This window comes from Mastacembelus armatus, chromosome 2 (assembly GCF_900324485.2).
Source record: "Mastacembelus armatus chromosome 2, fMasArm1.2, whole genome shotgun sequence".
NCBI lineage: Eukaryota > Metazoa > Chordata > Actinopteri > Synbranchiformes > Mastacembelidae > Mastacembelus > Mastacembelus armatus.
In genome coordinates, this window is record NC_046634.1 from 9,000,871 (window position 1) to 9,022,258 (window position 21,388).

General features: G+C 41.7%; 3 protein-coding genes across 8 annotated transcripts in view; 1 reads left to right on the top strand and 2 right to left on the bottom strand.

The window, feature by feature from the left end:
* Positions 1 to 162: 162 nt before the first annotated feature.
* Positions 163 to 7,241, top strand: LOC113127606 (neuronal acetylcholine receptor subunit alpha-2-like). The gene is made up of 8 exons (XM_033325617.1): positions 163 to 301; positions 3,948 to 4,099; positions 4,200 to 4,244; positions 4,391 to 4,500; positions 5,216 to 5,435; positions 5,823 to 6,325; positions 6,499 to 6,925; positions 7,026 to 7,241. The coding sequence occupies exons 1-8, from the start codon at positions 163 to 165 to the stop codon at positions 7,149 to 7,151; spliced, it is 1,722 nt and encodes a 573-aa protein (XP_033181508.1). The 3' UTR covers positions 7,152 to 7,241.
* Positions 7,242 to 8,480: 1,239 nt separating this feature from the next.
* LOC113127446 (short-chain dehydrogenase/reductase family 9C member 7) lies at positions 8,481 to 11,334 on the bottom strand. Its single transcript, XM_026302032.2, has 4 exons — positions 10,112 to 11,334; positions 9,553 to 9,705; positions 9,337 to 9,470; positions 8,481 to 8,867 (listed from the first exon to the last, which is right to left on the bottom strand). Exons 1-4 carry the CDS (start codon positions 10,560 to 10,562, stop codon positions 8,502 to 8,504), a joined length of 1,104 nt encoding a protein of 367 aa, XP_026157817.1. The 5' UTR covers positions 10,563 to 11,334; the 3' UTR covers positions 8,481 to 8,501.
* A 132-nt stretch (positions 11,335 to 11,466) lies between these two features.
* LOC113127445 (inositol polyphosphate-4-phosphatase type I A-like) overlaps positions 11,467 to 21,388 on the bottom strand; it is a 28,537-nt gene continuing 18,615 nt past the window's right edge. For 4 of the 6 annotated variants that reach the window (XM_026302028.1, XM_026302029.1, XM_026302025.2 and 1 more), the window contains 7 exons: positions 21,220 to 21,343; positions 20,730 to 20,797; positions 20,233 to 20,432; positions 19,951 to 20,048; positions 19,662 to 19,774; positions 19,325 to 19,479; positions 12,013 to 12,145 (listed from right to left, as the gene is read on the bottom strand). In XM_026302028.1, coding sequence (XP_026157813.1) covers positions 12,013 to 12,145; positions 19,325 to 19,479; positions 19,662 to 19,774; positions 19,951 to 20,048; positions 20,233 to 20,432; positions 20,730 to 20,797; positions 21,220 to 21,343 — 891 coding nt within the window. Of the gene's footprint in view, positions 12,146 to 16,089; positions 16,935 to 19,324; positions 19,480 to 19,661; positions 19,775 to 19,950; positions 20,049 to 20,232; positions 20,433 to 20,729; positions 20,798 to 21,219; positions 21,344 to 21,388 lie in introns of those variants that run through there. The other 2 variants (XM_026302027.1, XM_026302031.2) reach the window with 2 other exon arrangements.

Sequence of the window (21,388 nt, forward strand, 5' to 3'; positions counted from 1 at the left end):
GAGCGAGCCTTTACGTGACACTGCGCAAATTTTAAAAATCAATTTGAGCATAAAAACACACTCGTTAATTATCGTACCATCTAAAGGTAACCGGCATTAGAAGATATAAGCCAAAATCCAACTCACTACACGTATTTTTAAAAACCTTTCTGTGTTGCCAAGATGCCCATCATCAAAACAGCAGCAGAGTGGGACCTCTTACTTTTGTTCTGCTCTCAGGTGCCGCTGCGCTGCTTCTCTGCTACGGTGACGGAGTCGACGGAATCCGAGAAGGCTCAGAACAAGGAGAGCGCGTTTGTCTGTCAAGCAATAATATCAAACACCTTTTAATATCAATAAACTGTTAACTGACATATATTAATTATAGACATTTTTTACAATATAAAGAAAATGTTGCTGTGTGTCTGATTGTTTTAGACCCTGTCTGAACCAACCAGGTGCCTCTAAAAAACATTCATGTCCTTGTATGAAAGGAATCAGATACAGATTATTGCCATTTGAATGAAACAATCACAAACTGTATTTTACTTTGGAAACAGCAAATATCACTGAAACAGCTTCCTGCCTCAAAAATATCAATGTACTATGGGCTGTGTATAAGATATATGAGAGGAAATTAAGACACTATAGGCTCCAGCAGATCCCCATGACCCAGGTTAAAGGAATAAGTGGGTATAGAAAATAAATGGATGGATGGAATTAAGACACTGTATCTGCAAAGCAGTGTGTATGTGTATGGAAAGCTCCCAAAGTGACTTTGAATGAAAAAAACTTTTAATCTCCTCTCCTCTGTTCTTTAAATGTCAGCAGTAAATCTGCAGGGTGATCTTTAAATTGGGGTTTGAATTTTAATGAGCCCTAAAAATCAAGAAGTGTGCATACAGGTTGTTTCCCATATCTCATGAAGTCAGAAAGGTCGGTGCTTACAGCTGAAACAGTGCTCAGCTTACCTAATGCAGTCAAAATGAAATCTAAAATGATGGAATTACAAAAGTGCAAACACAATATGAGCAAATTTTTTTTTTTGCATTATTTTATTTTATAAAAGAAAGGTAAACTTTCACTGGTTGCTAAAACCCCAATATTCCCATAAAAACATAGGCAAGCAGAGCCAGCACATTCCCATTCCTGTTTTGGGCTCTAAAAAGACGTAGAGGTCATAGAAGTCAGGCTGTAGATTTTACTTTTCTCCTCAGCTGGTGTCGTTTCTATTCACAGTCTTCACAGCACAATTATAGTGATATACTCAAACCTCAGACACTACTCATGCACTGCACAGTGTTTGACTGAAGCTGAGAGACTGTTGACCTTGGTGGACACTGTGTGTGTGTGTGTGTGTGTGTGTGTGTGTGTGTGTGTGTGTGTGTGTGTGTGTGTTTGGCCTTTTCAGTCAGTCACAGTCTGATCTAGCAAAAAGAGCAAAGACATTAAAAAAAAAACCCTGAAATCTTCACATTTCATACAATGACTTTAATGTAAATTGAAGGTTTAATGAAACTGTACTACAAATTAAATAATGTTTGGGTAAAATATTGGGGCTTGTGGAGGTTTTTCCATCAAAAGTCTGGACTTATGGTAAAAACATTGCTTAAACATTGAAATGTATAAGGCATGAAGAATAACAATGCCTCCACATGCCCCCATCGGGCTGTGATGTGCCTGCATGCTGATGACTGTAGTGATGGGAGGCTGTGGCTGAGAGTAGCTGAGCAGGAGTCACTGTGTGGAGATGATCGGAGGGAGAACAAAGACTGAACCCTTAGGAGACAAACTGAGCTTCATCTCGTCTGAACTGGTCTGTGTTTGCTGTTTCCAATGGAGCACAAAAGAGGCTGGACTTTGCTTTACAGCTGCTGGATCCTCATCAACTCTGGTAAGTGAAGCGGCAAAATCCATACACTGACTATGTTCCGTGTGCTTCCTTGGCAAATACTCATATCCCCACGATATTTCTATAAGAAGTTAACACGGATGTTCTGTCACTTAGAAGTGATTTTGCAATAACTTTATAATACTATACATTTTAAATGTCTGATATTGAAATAATGTGATTTATCTTTCAATATATGTGTAATTTCTTCAGATTTCTATCTAATAGTGAGTTAATTATGAGTGTATAGTACACTTTCTTTACCAACAGACCAGTCTGTGTTGTATTACTAATTTGAGTACCTGAAATATTTGTTCTGTGACAACCCTAAAGTCTTGCGTTCTTGTAATCTCCATCACACTGTTTAACGTGGAATTATTATGGTGTTCTTATATTTCTAGGGACTTAAAAAAAAGTGGTTCTGCCACTTAACATTGATTTTATAGTGACTTTTGGTACTTTATATAATATACACATATATAATTTATAGCACCTAATAGTAGTAGTTGTTGTAGGATATAGCATAGCTTGCAGTAATGCTATCTTTCAGCTGATGCCACTGGTAACACAGGTACAGTCAATGAAAATGCCTTTTATGTGTTAGTAGTAGGGAGCACCATATGGCACATTGAGCTGTCAGACTGGGGCATATTTAAGACTTGACATCACAGTACCTGATGGTGTTTTTATATCCTGCAGTACAGTGACATAAGATATTATCACTCTCTTACAAACATTGATGCAGTAACGCTGTTTCCTGGGGATATAGAGAGTATGAAGATTGTGTTGCACTAATATGTTAAATTCAACTTTGTCTGTATATTGTTGCATTTATTTGTAAAGGGCAGGGCAGACATGTAGTTGGAGTAATACAAATGTATAACCTGCAGTGATTCTGCTGATCCAACCAAAAACAAACTCCAGAAAAACACTTAATCAAAATGCCATAGTTTTCATTTTTATTAAAAAAAAAAAAAAGAGGTTAAATTAAAATGTCATGTTGAGCTGTCATAGAACAACATCTTATAGAAACAACACAGCTTGATCTGGCAATCAGGAGCCATATTCTATCCAGAAGATGAACTGAAAAGCATCAACATGCCTCTACTCCTGAAAGGTTTAATAACAACAGTCAGATGCAAATAAGGTAGAGCTCTACACAACATGCAGACTTTAGTCTCAATGGGATATAAACTAAAGTGTAATCCCACATCATGTTATCTGTGTCTCGTCCACTGGCAGAGCCTTTCCTGACACCTCATTTCGTGGGTTATAAATAGCCAGTGAAATCACATAAACTGGCATTACGCGCACATTTGCACAGGTTGCACTCTTGCTTTGCTGCATGCTGCACTGGCTAATCCTAAATTGCTTGCTGGTGATGCCAGATTGCTCACCAGCGTTTAAAAGCTGTGTGCTCAGAGAGGGAGACCGAAGAGAAAAGATATTTCACCACTTCAAGCCTCTACCAGCGCCCGTTTACCCTGCAAGACAAATCAAATCCCATCCGGCACAAAAAGCGGAACACCAGGAATTAAAGAGGCTTATTCCACACAGGAATTCATTGATCTGATGATTAATGAGTGCGGCAAAAGCTGGCTTAATGTTGACTTTTTCTTTTAGGTCAGTTACTTCTAATGACTTTTCTGTGTAACATGAAAATCTTCAAAGTGTGTCAGATCAAACCCTCCATCTACTGTCCTAATCTTTGAAATGTTATGAACAATAACATTAAGGTAATTGCTTTTCTCCAGAGAGGAGCTACAGTGTCTGTGTCAACTGCACCAGTCTGGGTTCAGTGAAAGAGGAAGAAAAATAAAGAGAAAGTGGAGAACAGTCTTCAAAAACCTTAGAAAGAAGGAAGGAGAACATAGTGAGAATCTAGTTTCTGGACATCAACACTATAAACTAAACACATTCAAGTCCATAATAATCAATAATTGATTAAAGTTGATTAAAAAACATTTATTAAAATACATTGTGACCTGCTGAGGGATTCTGACCCCAAGATCTGGTCTGTGAGACCCAGATTGTCTTAGTTTGTACTGGAAATGCATTTTTCTCTGGTTTCTTTGAGTGCTGGCTGAAGACTGGACTCGTGTTCACACTGAGGACGAGCTCTTCAGGAGCTTGTTTGGAGGCTACAACAAGTGGACCCGACCGGCACGCAACATCACCGACGTGGTCATCATCAAGTTTGGCCTGTCTATCGCGCAGCTCATAGACGTGGTATGGAAGCTAATTTACATAAAGTAACATTTAACACAGGATGTCCGCACGCACACACACACATATACACACACTGTTTTTGTCCATTTTTGCCTCTTAGGATGAGAAAAATCAGATGATGACGACAAACGTGTGGCTGAAACAGGTAGGGAAGAGACTGTTGTTGAGTGAAAGTTGCTTCTTGCCAACTCTTCGTGCCCCTTTATCTCAGCTTTTAAACTGGCTGTCCTCGTCTGAGGGAAGAACCTCCTCCAGAGCAGTTTAAAGAAGAGTTGCGTCTTGTGTTGACAGGAATGGACGGACTATAAGCTGCAGTGGAGTCCGTCCGATTTCGACAACGTGACATCCATCAGAGTTCCTTCTGAGCTCATCTGGGTGCCAGACATTGTGCTGTACAACAAGTAAAAACACACGAAACACCAAACAACTGCAGTTCCCCTCAAATGCATAATCATGATTCCATATTCATATAAATATCTTAAGGATTTTAAGCTACTTCACTCTTTTATCAAACTTTTCTTGACCCCTCTTCCAGAGGTCAAATCCAGGATTATATGCAGACAACTCAGGTCACTGCTGTAAATACACAAGAGGCTATTTCTGTAGGCGGAGCAGGAAATTATCTGTAGTGATCAATTATCTGCTCGATCCATAACAACGTCCTCATCAGCTGAAGAGTGTATAAGGAGGGAGGTCACTTTTCTGGTGATACATGCAAGTGAACCTGTTGGACTGTGTTGCAGCTGCACGGTGATCTTGCATCATACGATTTTAGTCAAAGTCTGGTTTCCTCTCCTCAGGCTGCAGGAAGTTTTTATTGTGAAATTTTGTCTGGAAACTTTCTCATCCTTCAGCATTTATGTACATGAGCTTGCATCATGAGTACAGTGCAGTTAATATTCAGTGATCTATTATTAAACACTGTGTCTGCAGATGGGCGTAGCTCTAGGGTTCATTGGATTTGACACATAATGAGGCAGAAACTTAGGTGCTGGAAAATGATGATGCTTTATCCAGACAACAACTCTGGTCTTTCTTTTTCACTCCTCTCTTCCATATTTGAGCTAATGTTCTTGCCTCTTGTCTTTTCCACCCCTCATCTTTGACTTCTTCCAGTGCAGACGGAGAGTTTGCCATCACCCACATGACCAAGGCCCAGCTGTTTCACACAGGTCGTGTCCGCTGGGTACCCCCGGCCATCTACAAGTCGTCCTGCTCCATTGACGTCACTTTCTTCCCATTTGACCAGCAGAGCTGCAAGATGAAGTTTGGCTCCTGGACGTACGACCGGGCAAAGATCGACCTGGAGCCCTTTGAGGACACTGTGGACCTCAAGGTGGGAACATGTCGAGGGATTGGACTGATGGTTCTTGCTTCATATTTTCTTTCTCAGTTTTGCTTTTGGTTTTGAGGTTGTGACTTTTAAACATAATTGCCGTGTGTGACGTGCCACTTAAAGCCTGCTCTGCCTCTTCACCTTGTCTTATCTGTGACCCACACATGCTATTTTCCAAGCATTTTGTTTTGCAGGAGGACGCCAGCTGAACACTGTGACTGCTCACTGTTTAATTAACAGAATATTTCTCAGCAGGTTGTTGCATTGGAGCATTAAGTTCTGGAGAAAACAAATTGCACCCATTTGTTATTAAAACCAATCCAAGACAATCCATAAAACAGATGTTGATCTTTGAGTGTGGACCGCCTGACACTATCTAATTTGTAGGATTACTGGGAGAGTGGAGAGTGGGCGATTGTCAACGCTGTGGGCACGTACAACACCAAGAAATATGACTGCTGCCATGAGATCTACCCCGACATCACCTACTATTTTGTGATTCGCCGCCTCCCATTGTTCTACACCATCAACCTCATCATCCCCTGCCTCCTCATCTCCTGTCTCACCGTCCTGGTGTTCTACCTGCCATCAGACTGTGGTGAGAAGATCACGCTGTGCATCTCCGTTCTGCTGTCACTCACCGTCTTCCTGCTGCTCATCACAGAGATCATCCCCTCCACGTCCCTGGTCATCCCGCTGATTGGCGAGTACCTGCTCTTCACCATGATTTTTGTCACGCTGTCCATCGTCATCACTGTGTTTGTGCTGAATGTGCACCACCGGTCATCGGCGACTCACACCATGCCCCGATGGGTTCGGAGGCTTTTCCTGTCCACGGTGCCACGCTGGCTGTGCATGAAGCGGCCGCATCACGGTCTCAGGCCTGTCCGGTGAGAAAACCAGGAAGAGCCTGAACATTCAAGAACTTTTGCTTTTTTAAGTGTTTAAATGTTAAAACTTCTTAAACTAATGTCTTAAAATAGTGTGATGTAATACTTCACATTTAAAATGAATCTACTTCTTGTTGTGTTACTGTTTCCCCAATCTCACTTCCTTTTCTCAGGCGGCGTCACCTCCCAGTCTGGACTCCTGGCCCCTCCCACGTCACATCCACCTGGATCACCCAGGAGTCTGACGTCGATCTCCATGGCTACCAGGATGGCAGCGGACGCCACAGCAGGCTCCACCTTGATTCGTTGGATACCAGAGATAAAATTCACTACTGTGATTTTTGTGGTTACCCAAACAATGAGAATTTGGCAAGGTTTGGGGTGAAGATACGTGGAAGACCAGGGATTTCTTTCCTCTCTCCTCCTGCTCCATCTCTTGGTTATAGCCTTCCCACACTAAGCCCAGACTGGGACACCCCTCCTGTGCATGGATTGATTCAGAGCCCGTCAGCCTGTGCTCTGTCTCCTGCAGTGGTATCAGCCCTGGAGGGGATCGCATATATCGCAGAGCACCTGAGGGCAGAGGATGCAGACTTTTCAGCAAGTGTTTATTAATCACCTTGTTGTTTGTAGACAAAATTCCTGTCTAATTAAGTTTGAACGAGACATTTCCAACCTGCTCTTCTTCTTGTCTCTCCAGGTGAAGGAGGACTGGAAGTATGTGGCCATGGTCGTAGACCGCATCTTCCTGTGGATGTTCGTCATTGTGTGTCTGCTGGGGACAGTTGGACTCTTCCTGCCTCCTTGGCTCTCTGGGATGATTTAGGTTCACACTTTATGTCAAAATATAAATAAAACAATTAAATGAGTGAATAAATTGTTCAGCATTGAAAGCAACTCTTGTTTTGACCAGCAGTAGTATATCGTGGATATATCCTATCCACCTGATTTTATTGTGGTGTTGTGTCTTTTTGCTATATGCTTCCCAAACCCATGGTGCCACTCTAGATCACGTCTCTAAGAGATGGCTGATGAAAAGTGAAAGTTGTCATTCACCTTTATAAAGAACATCCTATAGTTTAAAATGAACCCTAGAGTTACCGATTCAGATTGTATTTATCTTCTCTAAGGTTTAAACAATCTTCTGGCTTTGCTCATTTTAATCAAACTATCAGCAAACCCATATTCTGTCTAGCTATTTTAAGTTAATCTAAGACTGTACTCTGGATGTCTGACTCATTAGAGATTTTCCAGAGATACTGCACATGCAACACCCCCCCCCCCCAAAAAAATCTAAATCAGTTATTATAACACCTGGGAATTATGAGCTATGAAGTCAGTCTAAGTTATTAGTAAACTGTCTGTGATTTTAAATAAAACTAAAATACTGTCCAGGGCTGGATAACTCAAACTGTTCTGGTGGACAAGCTGCTTATTCGTCTCTCTGGGAGTTTTAACTGGGCAGACAGACGACTCTGAGGCCTCCACGTCATCACGGTACCTGAACTTTCAAACCTCCCTGCAGTTACAACTAAAACATCCCCACATTATCTTACAACACACAACAGACTCTTCTAATCTGGCCCCAGTAGACAGTATCTAGGTCTAGTTGTGCTGTGAGAGGAGGAGTAAGGACCTGTTCAGGCCATCCTGAATCTTTTCCAAACAAGCATTTTCGATTTCATACCAAGACGTAACCAAAACAAATCATTAATTTAAGCATAACTACCCTTTTTTTTCAGTGCCTGATTTCCAGTTTACACTTAGACACTTTCCAGGAACATAAAATCTTAATTTCATGGAGCAAAGCATTATGGATCTTACAGCTTTTTATGGCACTGTTTCCTATTTAAGTAAGAATTTTAATCCTCATTCATTTTACTGTAAATGTCGACATAGGTACTTTTCATAATCACTGCATAAACAATTCAAAAGCCTCAAAATACAGAAGCAGCAGCAAGCGGACATGTTTGTAATGAATCTGTCAGCTGTTAGTGTGCTTTAAATCTGCTGGACTGTTCTCCACATGCTTATTATTTGGTTGCTGGTCTGTTTATTGCTGCTCAGAGAGCTTATAATAAACAAAAAGCATAAAAGATAAAAAATAATATTATTAATAATGAAAAACATAAGAAATACACATTAAAAATGTCTTTATTTTTTCACAACCTCTTTCCTATTTAGCATGAAGCATTTCTTTCCTTTTAGCGTACATGGAGCTCAGGGAGAACACGGCATCAGTGAGGGATGTGGGCAGAAAAGGGAAGAGCTTGAAGAAAAATACATCCATCGCAGGGACCAGCAGGTATCTGTATTTTGGCTGAGCGGATGTGACGGCATGCAGCATGGCGTTGATGACTGGGTCGGCGTCCTCGCATCCTGCCTTGCACATCGACATGAAGTACTCGCTGGCCACTTCAACATACGACTGGTTGAAGATCTGCTTGCGCTCCTCATCTAGTTTCTCCCAAATGGTCAGACTTGATTTCATCTTCAGGATGTTGGTGGCCTGGCCGAAATTACCAGGCTGGATGATACTGACCTGAAAGTGGAAAAGTTGGTGTTTGGTGAAATCTGGATGACTGAACACACCATCCATCCATTATCTATACCCACTTATTACTATTTAGGGTCCCAGGGACCTGCTGGAGCCTATCCCAGCTCTCTCTGGGTGAAAGGCAGGGGTCCACCCTGGACAGGTCCCCAGTCCATCACAGGGCCACATAGAGACAAACAACCTCACACACTCACACTCACTCCTATGGGCAATTTAGAGTCACCAATCAACCTGACATACATGTTTTTGGACTGTGGGAGGAAACCAGAGTACCTGGAGAAAACCCACACAAGCACAGGGAGAACATGCAAACTCCACACAGAAAGGCCCCTGATGGGTTTCAAACCAGGAACCTTCCTGCTGTGAGGCAACAGTGCTAACCACTAATCCCCTGTACTGCCCACTGGACACATGGTTAAGTTATGCATCATGTAGCAGGATTTTCCAAACGTACCTTCACTCCAAAACTGGCCATTTCCACCCTCAAGCAATCTGCAAACGCCTCCAGTCCTCTCTTTGACACACTGTATGCGCCCATGTTCAGGCAGTTGAAGAAGGCAAAGATACTTGACACGTAAACCATCCGACCTGTGGCACAAAAACACTCCATCTGAACTTTATGGCCTCTGCAATGTTAAAGCACAGTGAACTAAGCTAGATGTCAGCTTACCATTGGTGGCACGAACCAGAGGCAGAAATGCAATAGAAGTCCTGATGCTTCCTAAAAGGTTGACGTCAATCATGCTGCGGAAATCCTGAACTGTGCTCCATTCAATCTCAGCCCAGTCCGAGATCCCAGCATTGTTCATGACCGCCCACAGACCTGGAAAATAACTCCAGTTAAAAGTGACGTCGGACACATGCATCTTGTTGGCAACGTTAGGGAATAACCAAAATCAAAACACTCACAGGAAATGAACTAAGACAATGATAAGGTTCTTACACACACACTCTCATTAATTCAGGATAATGAGACTTTTTTTATGGAAGCCCATTTCCAACAAGTATAGAAAAAAATATTAAAAAGTATGAGATGATGAGTCTCAAAATCAGCATCTCTTAGAATTTAAAAGACAAAATATTTTGTTAGTCAAAACTTGTCTCTTCATTTTGTTATTCATGATTATGTATTATCATTTTATTATGTTTCTCTTCTTTGGCAGAATTTACCTTCATTACCCGTCAAAAATGAAACCCAGCAGATACTCGTTCCCCAGTGTGACTCTCACCTTTCTCTGGCAGGTTGTCCTGAACCATCTTCTTCGTCCGCCGCACGTCTTCATCGCTCGTGACGTCCAGTTTGAGGATTTTCAGATTAGTGGAGGTCTGTCTGACCAGACTCTGGGCTCCGGCTCCTTCTGGAGACAAACACCCAGCGAACACCACAAACCCTTTTTGGTCCAAACGCTGAGCCAGCAGGTGTCCAAAGCCACTGTCACAGCCTGTTATCAGCACAGCATAGCCAGAGCCATCCTGCTCACGGCTGCAGCAGTGATGGGAGACCAGCTTGGCGAGGATGAAGAGCAGAGTGGCAGAAATGGGGATGATGCCGATGATCTGGGCAATGAGGAGGACGGTGCTCATACTGGGGAAGTATCTGTGAAACACTCGGTGTGACGGCCGTCTGCTACTGTATCTGGGCTGGGCTGTTTCATTCATAACTGTCCGTGGTAATTTCATGCGATTCGTTCAGGTTGACATGTGACTTGAAAGACACCTCTGTTGTGTCAGAAACCCCGTGTTGTTTTTCAGTGAAATACCGATTATGTGTCAAGCTGTTTTCTTCTAAGGAGAAATTCCCACAGGATGATAAAATGATGACGTGTATGTTGATAGTTAAAAATTAACTAGTCATCACCGAGACTCATAATCGATTTCACTCGATTATTCACTCAAGACATAACAAAAGTTATGTGTTTGGTAACAGTTTTTTTTTTTTTGGTGGAATAATTCAAAGCAGTATTTTGTGATGTTTTTATGTGGGACTTGTTTTTCCCCATGTCCTCACTGAGTTTTCAAGACAAACAAGCAACAAAGTGAGTTGAACATCGGGTTATTCTTTTCCAAAAACACTAAAACACACTACACCGAGTATGAATTAACGTTTAAGAAAAGCTGATGTGCCATTTCATCCTGGTGTGTCTTGTCATGTAACAGATAATTGTAGCTGTGAAAAGTGAATATGGGCTGATACGAATGATTGAACTGACATTTTGATCATTAATCTTTCCAGCTGTGGGAAATATGGAGGCATTTTGACTAGTTTCTAATACTTTAATACCTAATATGACTCAGCAAAACAAAAAACAAATCCTAATTTTATATATAAGTATTTTTAATTGGTCTTAAAGTTACTCACCTGCACACTGCCGTGCACCAGGTGCCCCTTTATCATTATAATTATCATTATCATTATCATCATCATCATCTTCTTCTTCTTCTTTGCTGTCTGGTGATAAAAACCAGCTTACAGGTAGGTCCACTGTGCCCCCTATTGGCTTTGGAGGAAAGCTCATTAGATTTACCAGGGGAAAGACAAAGTTTTCTGGTCTAAGATATTAATAAACTCTTACTGACTCTGTAGTGACAGTTTACCTCCATTTATTCAGCATGTTATTGACAATAAAAACTGGGAACCTAGTGCTATTTTACAGTCCTCCAATATAAATATCAGACCTTAACTATTTCATTTAAGGCTTCTTCGTGATTCCTAAGAGTACAGACTAACTGGTAATGCAATTTTCCAAATACTGTGGGTTGATAATTGATAACTGTCTAAAGTCTTTTCTATCTAACTTTGTTAAACATGTAGTTTAAGTCATTTATCTCCTACGCTCAGCTTGTAAAATGTTGGTGTGGTGTCAGAGCCGTATCACAGGTGAGGCAGTGCTGGTTTATAATTAAAAAACAAAAAAACACTTTCAGTCTTGCATTTAACATCTTTTGCATAATATAACATAAGCAGTACTTAAAAACAGTTATCACACTAAAATCTGCACCTAAATCTAATCTAAAACTTTATAAACCGGGTGACATGATGGGCAGACTACACAGTATCTTGATTGTATTCAGTCAGAGGGTGACCTCTCGCAAAAAAAAAAAAAAAAAAACAGCAGTCCAACAGTATGATTCAGGTTTCGACTTTGCCGTATGTGCCGTCAGGTGGCCGGTAGTGTTTGGGGAAGGCCCTGAGTTGCAGTGAGTTAAATGCGTACTTTCGGCATCCGACGTTCTTCACAGTGTTCTCTCGTCTGCAGCCCTCGCTGAGGAGACAGGGGAGACAAAAGGAGGAGGAGACAGAGGGCGGGGAGTTCACAGACAGAACGAGAGCACGTGTGAATGACATTAAGCTGTTTGGCAACTGCCTAATTAAAAAAAAAATCCTTTGAGGTGGTGGCTGACAAGATGAGTGAGTAACAACGAACACTGCACTATATTTTAAATAAATGACCCTGGATTCAAAACTGCACTTTAAGTAAAAGTACAGAAGTACTTTTAGCAACAGCACAATCAACTGTTTGTGCATTTCAAAATGAGCAGCAGATATTTGTTGTTGTGATTTCTACCACTGACCAACGGACGTCAGTGAGGAACAACACAATAAAACGCTACTGATGCGATTATGCAAAAGCAGACCATGACAACCACACATGCACACCGACAAACACAGGTAGGGCACATGGAAGGAAAAGAACTGACAGACAGACAGACAGACCGACAGACGGGTACAGGCCCCTAAGCTCTGCTGCCAGCGGCTTATTTCCACTCCTGTCTCGCTTTATTAAAGTTACGTTGGTGCATTTGAAACATGTGTCGTTGCAGTCGAACCAGGAACTACATGAACTGGTAAAAAGTCAAAAAAAGATTCTGCTTAGATGCATAAAGTGTTTAACAGCAAATAAATTCACTTTAAATAGGACAAATTCTGACTGAAGTCTGTTCACATTGTGCAGGTGGAGGCAGAAAACCTTTATTACAGCAGGACAGCAGCTTTCACGTCACACCGACTGGGACTTTTCTTGGGTTTGTGGTGCATTTAATGCAACGTGGGACACAGAGAGGCTGAGCCTTTTTTGACAGGGAACTGCTGCTGCTGGGTCTTAGAAGAAAAGCACTCGTTGCATAAATGTGGAAGAAAACACATGAACAATTCAAGTGCCAGTAGAGAGTTACAGAACTTTTTAAAAACACCCTAAACAACCTTTCTGAAAGACACTCCCTTCACAAATCAAACACATACAACAGCGTTCACAATTAGAAATCAAAACCATCGAATACAGTTTAAAAGAACGTACTCCGACATCCACCGATCTGGTGGGAACTAAAGGAAACCTGCTCTCCATAATCACACTCTTACCTTCTTAACTTGAACACTACTAATAATGTCTGCATGTAATGTTGATATCATCATTCGTGCTTTAACTGAGGGGTTTAAAAACACCTGCAAACCATTATGACGTCTGAGGTTTAGTACGAGAGGCCACTAACCCTCATGACAAGCTAAAACCTAAATATTCATATTACTGCAAGATCACACAGACGTACATCAGCTGTGATTTAAAGTGACAACAGCATGAAGGTTATGGCACGAGCATAGTAATGACACTGTTTGGATTATTTATATATAGATATACTCTGCTTTGGAATAACTTAAGACAATGTACTTATATAGCAAATCTAAGCATTTAGGCAATAGAAGCATTTAAATACAACATATGTACAGTGGTAAAAATATATTTCCTGGTACATCTGGATTTTTAGGAATTAAAAAAAAAAAAAAAATCAACAAACTGGCAAAATTGACATGTTCCTCTTTAAGGATAGCGAAATACTACATTTACTAAATATTTTAGCTTTTAATAAATATTTTAGGAAGCACTTCAGTGTATTTACACCTGTAGATATTGGGAGTTCATGATAAATGCATCAGAAGTTGAAAACCTGACTTCACTGGGGTTTAATCATAAAACACGCTTTCGTCCATTCACATAAACATTTACCATTTCTACACATCCCTGCTGCTCAGTGATTTTCTTTAGTTCTATATTGGAGCTATTTGTATATTCATTACTCATGTAGCTTCTGTTTCACAGAGGTAGTTCTAAACCGGAGCATCAACACAAAGAAGAAATTGTGAAAAACAAACAGTGAACAATGTTTGTATGTTTTCCTGCAGACATGACAATAAAATCAAACTTCTATTCTCTAATCAACAAAGAAACCCTTCACAAAATGTCAAACAATTCCTGTAAATTTAAAGCACAACTGAATTAAGTTGCATTTCCATTGAGATTCCTATCATTTCTGTTGTTTAGTTGAACTCACAATATGTCTTTCAGCTTTAAGTATCATTTCTTAACGCAAACGTTTTATGATAAAAACCAACAGCTAGATCCTGAAAATATCCATAAAATAGCACAAAATATTAAACTGACATAAGGAAATTAAGGATCATTTCATATTTTCAGCATCAAACAGTATGAAGGACCACACAGATCACTGTAGTGCAGTACATGTGTGTTTGAGTGCTAAGGGTCATCAGAGCATCGTAAACTCCCAGTGGAGACTATTTTGGTCTGATCCATTTCCATACTGGGTCGATCTTAATGAGACAGAGCCTTAAAGCTCTGGGGAGGGAACTGAAGCTGCCATTTAGCTTCATGGGCTAAGATACAGATTTTTTTACAACGTTAAGACCATTAAGGAAACATGCAGCCTCCATTATCTGACAAACAACATGACATTAGAGGTAATTAAAACCTATTTTCTGACATGATTAAATTTACTTTTTGGTTTTATCTGGTTTATACATTTCTACTCCAAAAAATGACTTTCTATATTTCCCAAAATGCCACACTCCCTTCTCAATAAAACCTGAAGCAACATCACCAAGATATGCCTCCGATACTATACCTGAGTACAAGGTGTCCATCGAATCAAAGCTACTCTTTCCCTCTACTCTCCAAAGCCAAACACCAGTGTGTGTGTTTAGAAGCTCTAAAGTGTGTAGACACTACAGAACTACTCTGCATATTGAAATCCATTTCCCCTGAATTTCCATCAGTGATACCCTCCAACATCAATCAAAAACCAATTTGCATCCTAAAAGCATCAAGATCAACTCTGTCACCTGGTGAGACAGAGCTAATCTTCACTGCATCAGCCTGAGAGCAGATTTGGCCGAACCACTGACACACACTGATCAATTAAAGTGCCCAAAAATAAAAACGTGCCACTGGCGGCTGCTACCACCCTCAGGGCAGGAGAATCTCAGAGCGACGACTATAAAAGAAGTGACTACGTCAAACATGTCGCTGCGTCTACGAATGGACTGAAGCCATAGATGTCACCTCAGCCAGGCTGCAACAGCTCAGCATCATCCAGAGATAAACAATAAAAGCTTTTCTCTACACTTCCCAGGAAAGGGTCGAATATTATGTTCTATGTTTTCAACTGCCTGTTTCTGTTACAAGTTGCTGCACAGGAAAAAAAGCACATACTCCCCCGATTCACATGGTTCCTTATCGCTGTGAACACTGGGAGGCTTGTTCTCTGGGCTCTTGTGAGGAATGCAAGGTATTTAAAACACATTGGGTGCAGGAGGCTTCTGGAGGAAACTGTATCATGATCTTACTGCGGCTGTTCAGTTCATTTTCCTCTGAGCAAACTTGGCTATAAATACCATGTTTTCAGATACTTCAGTCTTCAGTTTATCTACTGTTGTGCTGAAGGAGAAAACAGGCAAAGAACTGACCAAACAGACTCGTATCTCAACTGTTCTGTCACTAATGTGGTCTGGGTATCTTCAATTAAAGACCAAGCTCTGGATCATTTCAGTAGCAAACAAAAAAAGTGCACAGGCTGAAGTCGAAGCAAACAACCTCCTTCTCCTGAAAAGCAGGAAGACCTAAATAACCAAAACGAGCTAATACTGACTGAAAACTACATATAAGCCAAGTGCAGTTGCTTCAATTTGGCACCAAATAAAAGCTTTTCTATTTTAGCTTACAAGGTAAGTGCAAAAGCACATGGAAGACGATGATAAATCAAACTGGCCAAACGTTGTGCACAAAAGAAACAAAGCAGCTGTTTGTGCAAAGCTCACATTAAAAATTCAACATTTTCCATTCTAACAGCTACTATCAGCGATATCTCTTTCCTGAAAGCGAAGTCATTTTTATACACTGCTGGGAAAGTCTCATCTATGTGTCTTAGATATACAAACGTCTCTTTGCATCTGCATTGATAAACAACGAAGGAATAAGGCAAAGCACTCACTGACCATCACATACAGCAAAAGCAAACTCTGTCCATTAGAGGGCGCTATCCACTAACATGAGTGATACCCAGATGTGCAGACTGGGCTCCTGTTATAACCATCCAGACTTTTTCATTGACTCAACAGCTGCAGGCATAAAGAAGATGAACAATACAGATGTGACCCAGCTGTTCGTCCCACTACTGACCCCACGTTGGACATAATGCACAGTTTTGCTGTCCGCAGACCTAATTAAGAAGAAAAAGATGCATTTCACTGTGGACAGTCTGGACACAGGCGTGGAGCTTCATAAAGTAAATCACCGTAACTGTACTAAGACAAAATAAACACTCTATGATACTTTTCCAGGCCTGCCATCCGTGTGCAGCCTTTTGAATCAAGTTAACACAAAGTGTGACGGTGATGCTTTGCTTTGTAAAGCCCTTAGTCAGGGTGGGACAGTGTGTATGGAAGACACACACACTCACAGGACAGTGGCACAGTTTCAGAAAATAAAACCCATCAGGAGCAAATGTGGAACACTCCCACCCCTCATCATAAACGTTGGAACTGTGTTATGTTTTGCATTCAGTCGCAGCACAGAGCCGCTCGTTCAGCTGCAGCGCAGTTTGGCCAGGAGATAGGCCACGCTGAGGAAGATCCACACCACCAGGAGGTTGGGGCTGAGGGCCAGCAGGGGCAGCGAGTACAGCAGGCTGGGGTCCAGCCGGAAGTCACGCACCGGCAGCAAGCCGCTCAGGTTCTTCTGGATCACCCCCTCCCTTGTCCCAATGCTGCCGAGCCACGGGGCAGGAGGAAGAGGAGGAGGAAGGTGTGAAGCAACAAAAAAGGTTTGAGGAAGGGACAGGAGGTGGTGGAAGAGGGTTAGCGAGGAGGGAAAGAGAAATTGAGATTACAAAGGAGGAGGAGAGGAGAAATGCCAAGGAAGGAGAAAAGTTAGGGGAGGAAGTGATGGAGGAGGATGGAGAGTGTCAGGAGGAAAGAAGGAGGGAAGGAGGATTCAAGGGGACGGAGCAGTATGTGTCAAAGCCAAAATAAACAGATGGCATGCACAGAGGTGACATAACAAATGAACAAGTCACATCAACAATAACGGAGCAATAGAGGTTTCCATGGTGACAGAAAAATAATAATAATAATAATAATAATAATAATACGAAGTAACAAAAATCAAAAGAATCAAAAAAACAACCAAAACCAAAGAATCCCAGAAAAAAAAAAGCCAAATCAGACAAACAAAAACGAAATCACAGGAAAACAGAGGAGGAGGAAACGAGAGAGAAGAGAAAAAGAGAAATTAAGAAAGATGCTTCTATCAGAAAAGGAAAGAAGACAAGAAAACACAGCAATGGCTCTCCATGTTTCAATACTCTAAGACATGGGGAGGAGGAGGAGGGAGGAACAGAGGAGAAAAAGGTAACAGGAAAAATATTTGGTTTCACTTGTGACCAATGAAAAGCAGCAGGAGTTTGTGGTGGAAAAACACCCCGACTCAGTAAAATGTAGATTTGTCCGCAAGCTAACGACGGAGCTAGCATGCTGTTAGACATTTCCACTTTCACTGACAAATCAAAAAATAACACACTTCACTTGCAAATGTATTTAAGGGCGTATTGTCCATTAACCGGGTCTGAGGTGACAAGGGGGGATGACGGGAACATTTTGGAGGCATCACAGCTCAAAAAGCATTTCAAACTAAAAATGATCAACAAGCTATTTTCATGCTCGTCGGCTGATGAGGCAGAGAGGAGGAAAGGAGGAGAGACATGAGGAGAAGAGAAAGGGGGAGAAGGTGAAGAGACTGCGAGTGTTTGTATGTGTGTGTGCACAGTACAGTGAGACAGGTGCGATTACACCTTCTTACTTAACAGAACAATTAACATGAAATCACAGGAAACACTGACAGTTATTAAAACACTTAAATCTAAAACGTTCTCATTGTGCTTCTGAGAGCTGCAGGGATTTGATCAATGCTGTGACTGCACATATTTACACTGTGGGTCAGAGCCAATGACACTCAGCTGTCGCTGTCTTATTTCTGTTTAAAAAGCGTTTTGGACAAACTCGCATGAAAAGCGTCATCGTCTGAGGACGGTCAGTTTCTTTTCCTCTTCAAACTTCTGTATATTTCTAAACGTGGACAAATAAAAGCAAAACTACTTCCATCCCATTTACAGTAGTTAGGAAAACATTTTCTTTGGAATCCAAATGGGTTTTACTTCTTGTTATTATTGCGTCTTTCTCATTATTTATCTATAATAACTGATGTTTGGTTTTGGCTGAAGGATGTGTGTCTTTGCCATGCTGCAAACCAAGTGTCCCATGCACAACAATAAAAACTCAACTTAGAGAAATAACAGAATATTTAACCAAACCAGCCTGAAGTGGTAACAAGCACTCGAACTTTACTCAGCAGCAGCGGCGGCATCTTGCTAAAATGGTGCGACTTCACTGCAACTCAAAGGCAAATTAAATCTTTCCTTATCCCCTTTCAACAGGCAGGGGGCAGACATTTGGAAATGAATATATGAACGGACGGAAAATGGGATGAAGAAAAACGACAATGATGATGGTTTATCAAGTGCTGCAATTACACGGTAAAGGAAATAAACAGCGTGCCAGCGTCTGAAACAGGCATAGACACATAGAGACAGAAAAGACAACGCTGAGCAGACGGACGTACAGACACAACACACTCAGACACACCAACAAGCACCCAATGCAACGATGGAGGGAGGATCCTTGGACTTGAATATCAGAGAGTTCACTCTTCTCTAGACACTTATCACAGTTGGTTCTCCTAAACAGAAGGCCAACAATAGTCATCGACATAATGTGAAGTGAAAGAATCTGGAGAAGTGAGAAACCAACTGAATTTCTAAATATTCACCTTCGCAGTGAACCAGAAACTCCACTTCATATTGTTTACAGAGGAAACAGGCAATGTTCTTAAATCACACCTGGGCAGAGCCTCTGACACATTTTCAGTCCTTAGTTTCTTTACTGGGTTTAAAGATCTAGTTCATATTTACAGATGAGGGACTACGACCTCCGACTCTAACTTACAAAATAAAACCAAAACAAAAACGTTCCCATTTGTTTGCTGCCCAGGTGCGATTTGTTGTTGTGTGTTTTTCATCCAGGCACAGTGAGGGCGTCCTACCTGCGCATGCAGTCCAGGGCCTGTGTGAAGACCTGCGGTGCCATGCCGTGCTCGTGCTGCAGGATCAGGCACTGCTCCAGGGTCACCGACATGGCCGTGCGGTCTTTGGCGCTTTTGCAGCTGGTGAAACGAACCCCGTTCAGCCGGCGACAGATCTGAGACAGAAAGAGGAGACAAGTTCATGTCACGGTGTAGGCCCTTCTGAATTCCAGGGCCAAAATACAGGAAAAGCTTTAGCTTAGGAATCAAAGGACCATTAGCTGATGTGTCAGAAAATTGAGATTCTAAAATTCAACCCTGAATGAAAATCTGCGTCATAACTTAGCAGAAACCTCACCTCGGCAGCCTGCCAGAGGATGTCCACGTTCTTGTTTTTTCTGGCGTGGACGTTCTGTCCCAGAAACCTCAGCAGCTCAGGAAGACAAGTCTGAGAACGGGACCTCGGGAGGCCTGGGATGAGGACAGAAATGTAGGTGAGACAAAAAAAAAAAAAAGGCAGAAGAAGAAATGAAATGGATAATGGAGGAAAGTGGAGATAACAGAGGGATGACACAGATTTGTGATGATTTGTTGGTGCAAACAACACCAGATGTTACTGCTAAACTCTAGTACACTGTAGTACTTACAGTCCTCTGGCAGTACTTCTTTGAATTGTTCGTAGTACGAGTTCAGCCTGGACAGACTCTCCAGGTTAATCATCTCCTGCAGGGACGTGTCTCCAAACCTGAGCACCAAGACAAACAGATTTTTCTTACATCGAACCACATCGGTCTACATTACCTCAGTCTGAACTCACGTCTACTGAAAGTCGGGTTTATGTAATTTCTCTGTGCATGACCCGAGGCTGAGCTAAAGCTCATGTTTCATTGTTTTGCAGACAAAACTTCAGCTGTTCCATCTTTTCTTACTTCTCAGCCAGAGTCTGCTGCTCGTTGATGCCGACGTTGAAGTGCACCGGCTGAACCCGCAGCAGCATCCCGCTCTGGATCTCGCGCGGTAAAACGTCAAACATGGTCCCTGGCAGTGGGATCCGCACGTTGAAGCCGTCTCGGTTCCCGGTGATGATGGGCAACAGATCGGGGGCGGAGCTGCTGGTGGCCTGGGTCACCTGAAAGTGATGTAGAGTGTTTGCACATGCAGGTTGGAGGCTTTGAGTCCTGCTGCTTTAAGAGGCGGAAACTGATTAACGAATTAAAACAGCTGTAAAATCATCACTATCAATTCATTGCTGAAGATCTGTTTAAAATGAAGAATAGCAAAAGTTTATTTCATGCAGATGAAAACAAAAGACACATTAAACAGGAGCAAAAGCAACTACAAGAAACTAAATAAGGACAATATATTAAAACCACAAATCATAGCCATAACTCCCATAGCCGAACCTATGCACATGATTTATTTTTACCTTAAAGGTAACGTTACGCAGATCCATGACGCCAACACTCATGTCTTCCAACATGGACAGCTCCTCTCCTAGAACACACACATTTATACCTGTTAACAGGAATAATCCATAATCTAAAAGGAATAATCCATAATCTATGACCAAACTAAATTCAAGACTTCTTCAGACCTTTTATGTCTCATGTAAATTGCAGTAAAATAAGTGTTTCACAATCATATTGGCCAAAATATAAAAGCATGTAACCAGCAGGGTATTTATCATAATCCGACACTTTAGCGTTAATCAACCAGTCGTTTCTAATGATATAATTCATGAGATTAACGGGACCTGGATTAATCAGCCAAAATTAGCAGCAGTGACACTGGATTAAACAGTTCAATGCGGCACAATCTGCTGTTACAGTTTAAAAACTGCAAATATGCTGATAACTGATGAGGATCTAACAGTGAGAGGACGAGACATCGGGCCGATGCTCTGGGCGCGTTTGTACCGTAGGTGCTGAGCAGGGACTCAAACTGGGCGAGCAGGCCGATGGTGTAGAGCTGTCGGAGGAATCCGTTGTCACGGAGACAGTTCCTCAGTTTGATAATGAAGCCGCAGATGAGAGCGGTGAGCTGCAACACACACATCAGCATTAATACCGGTTTGCTTTTAATCCT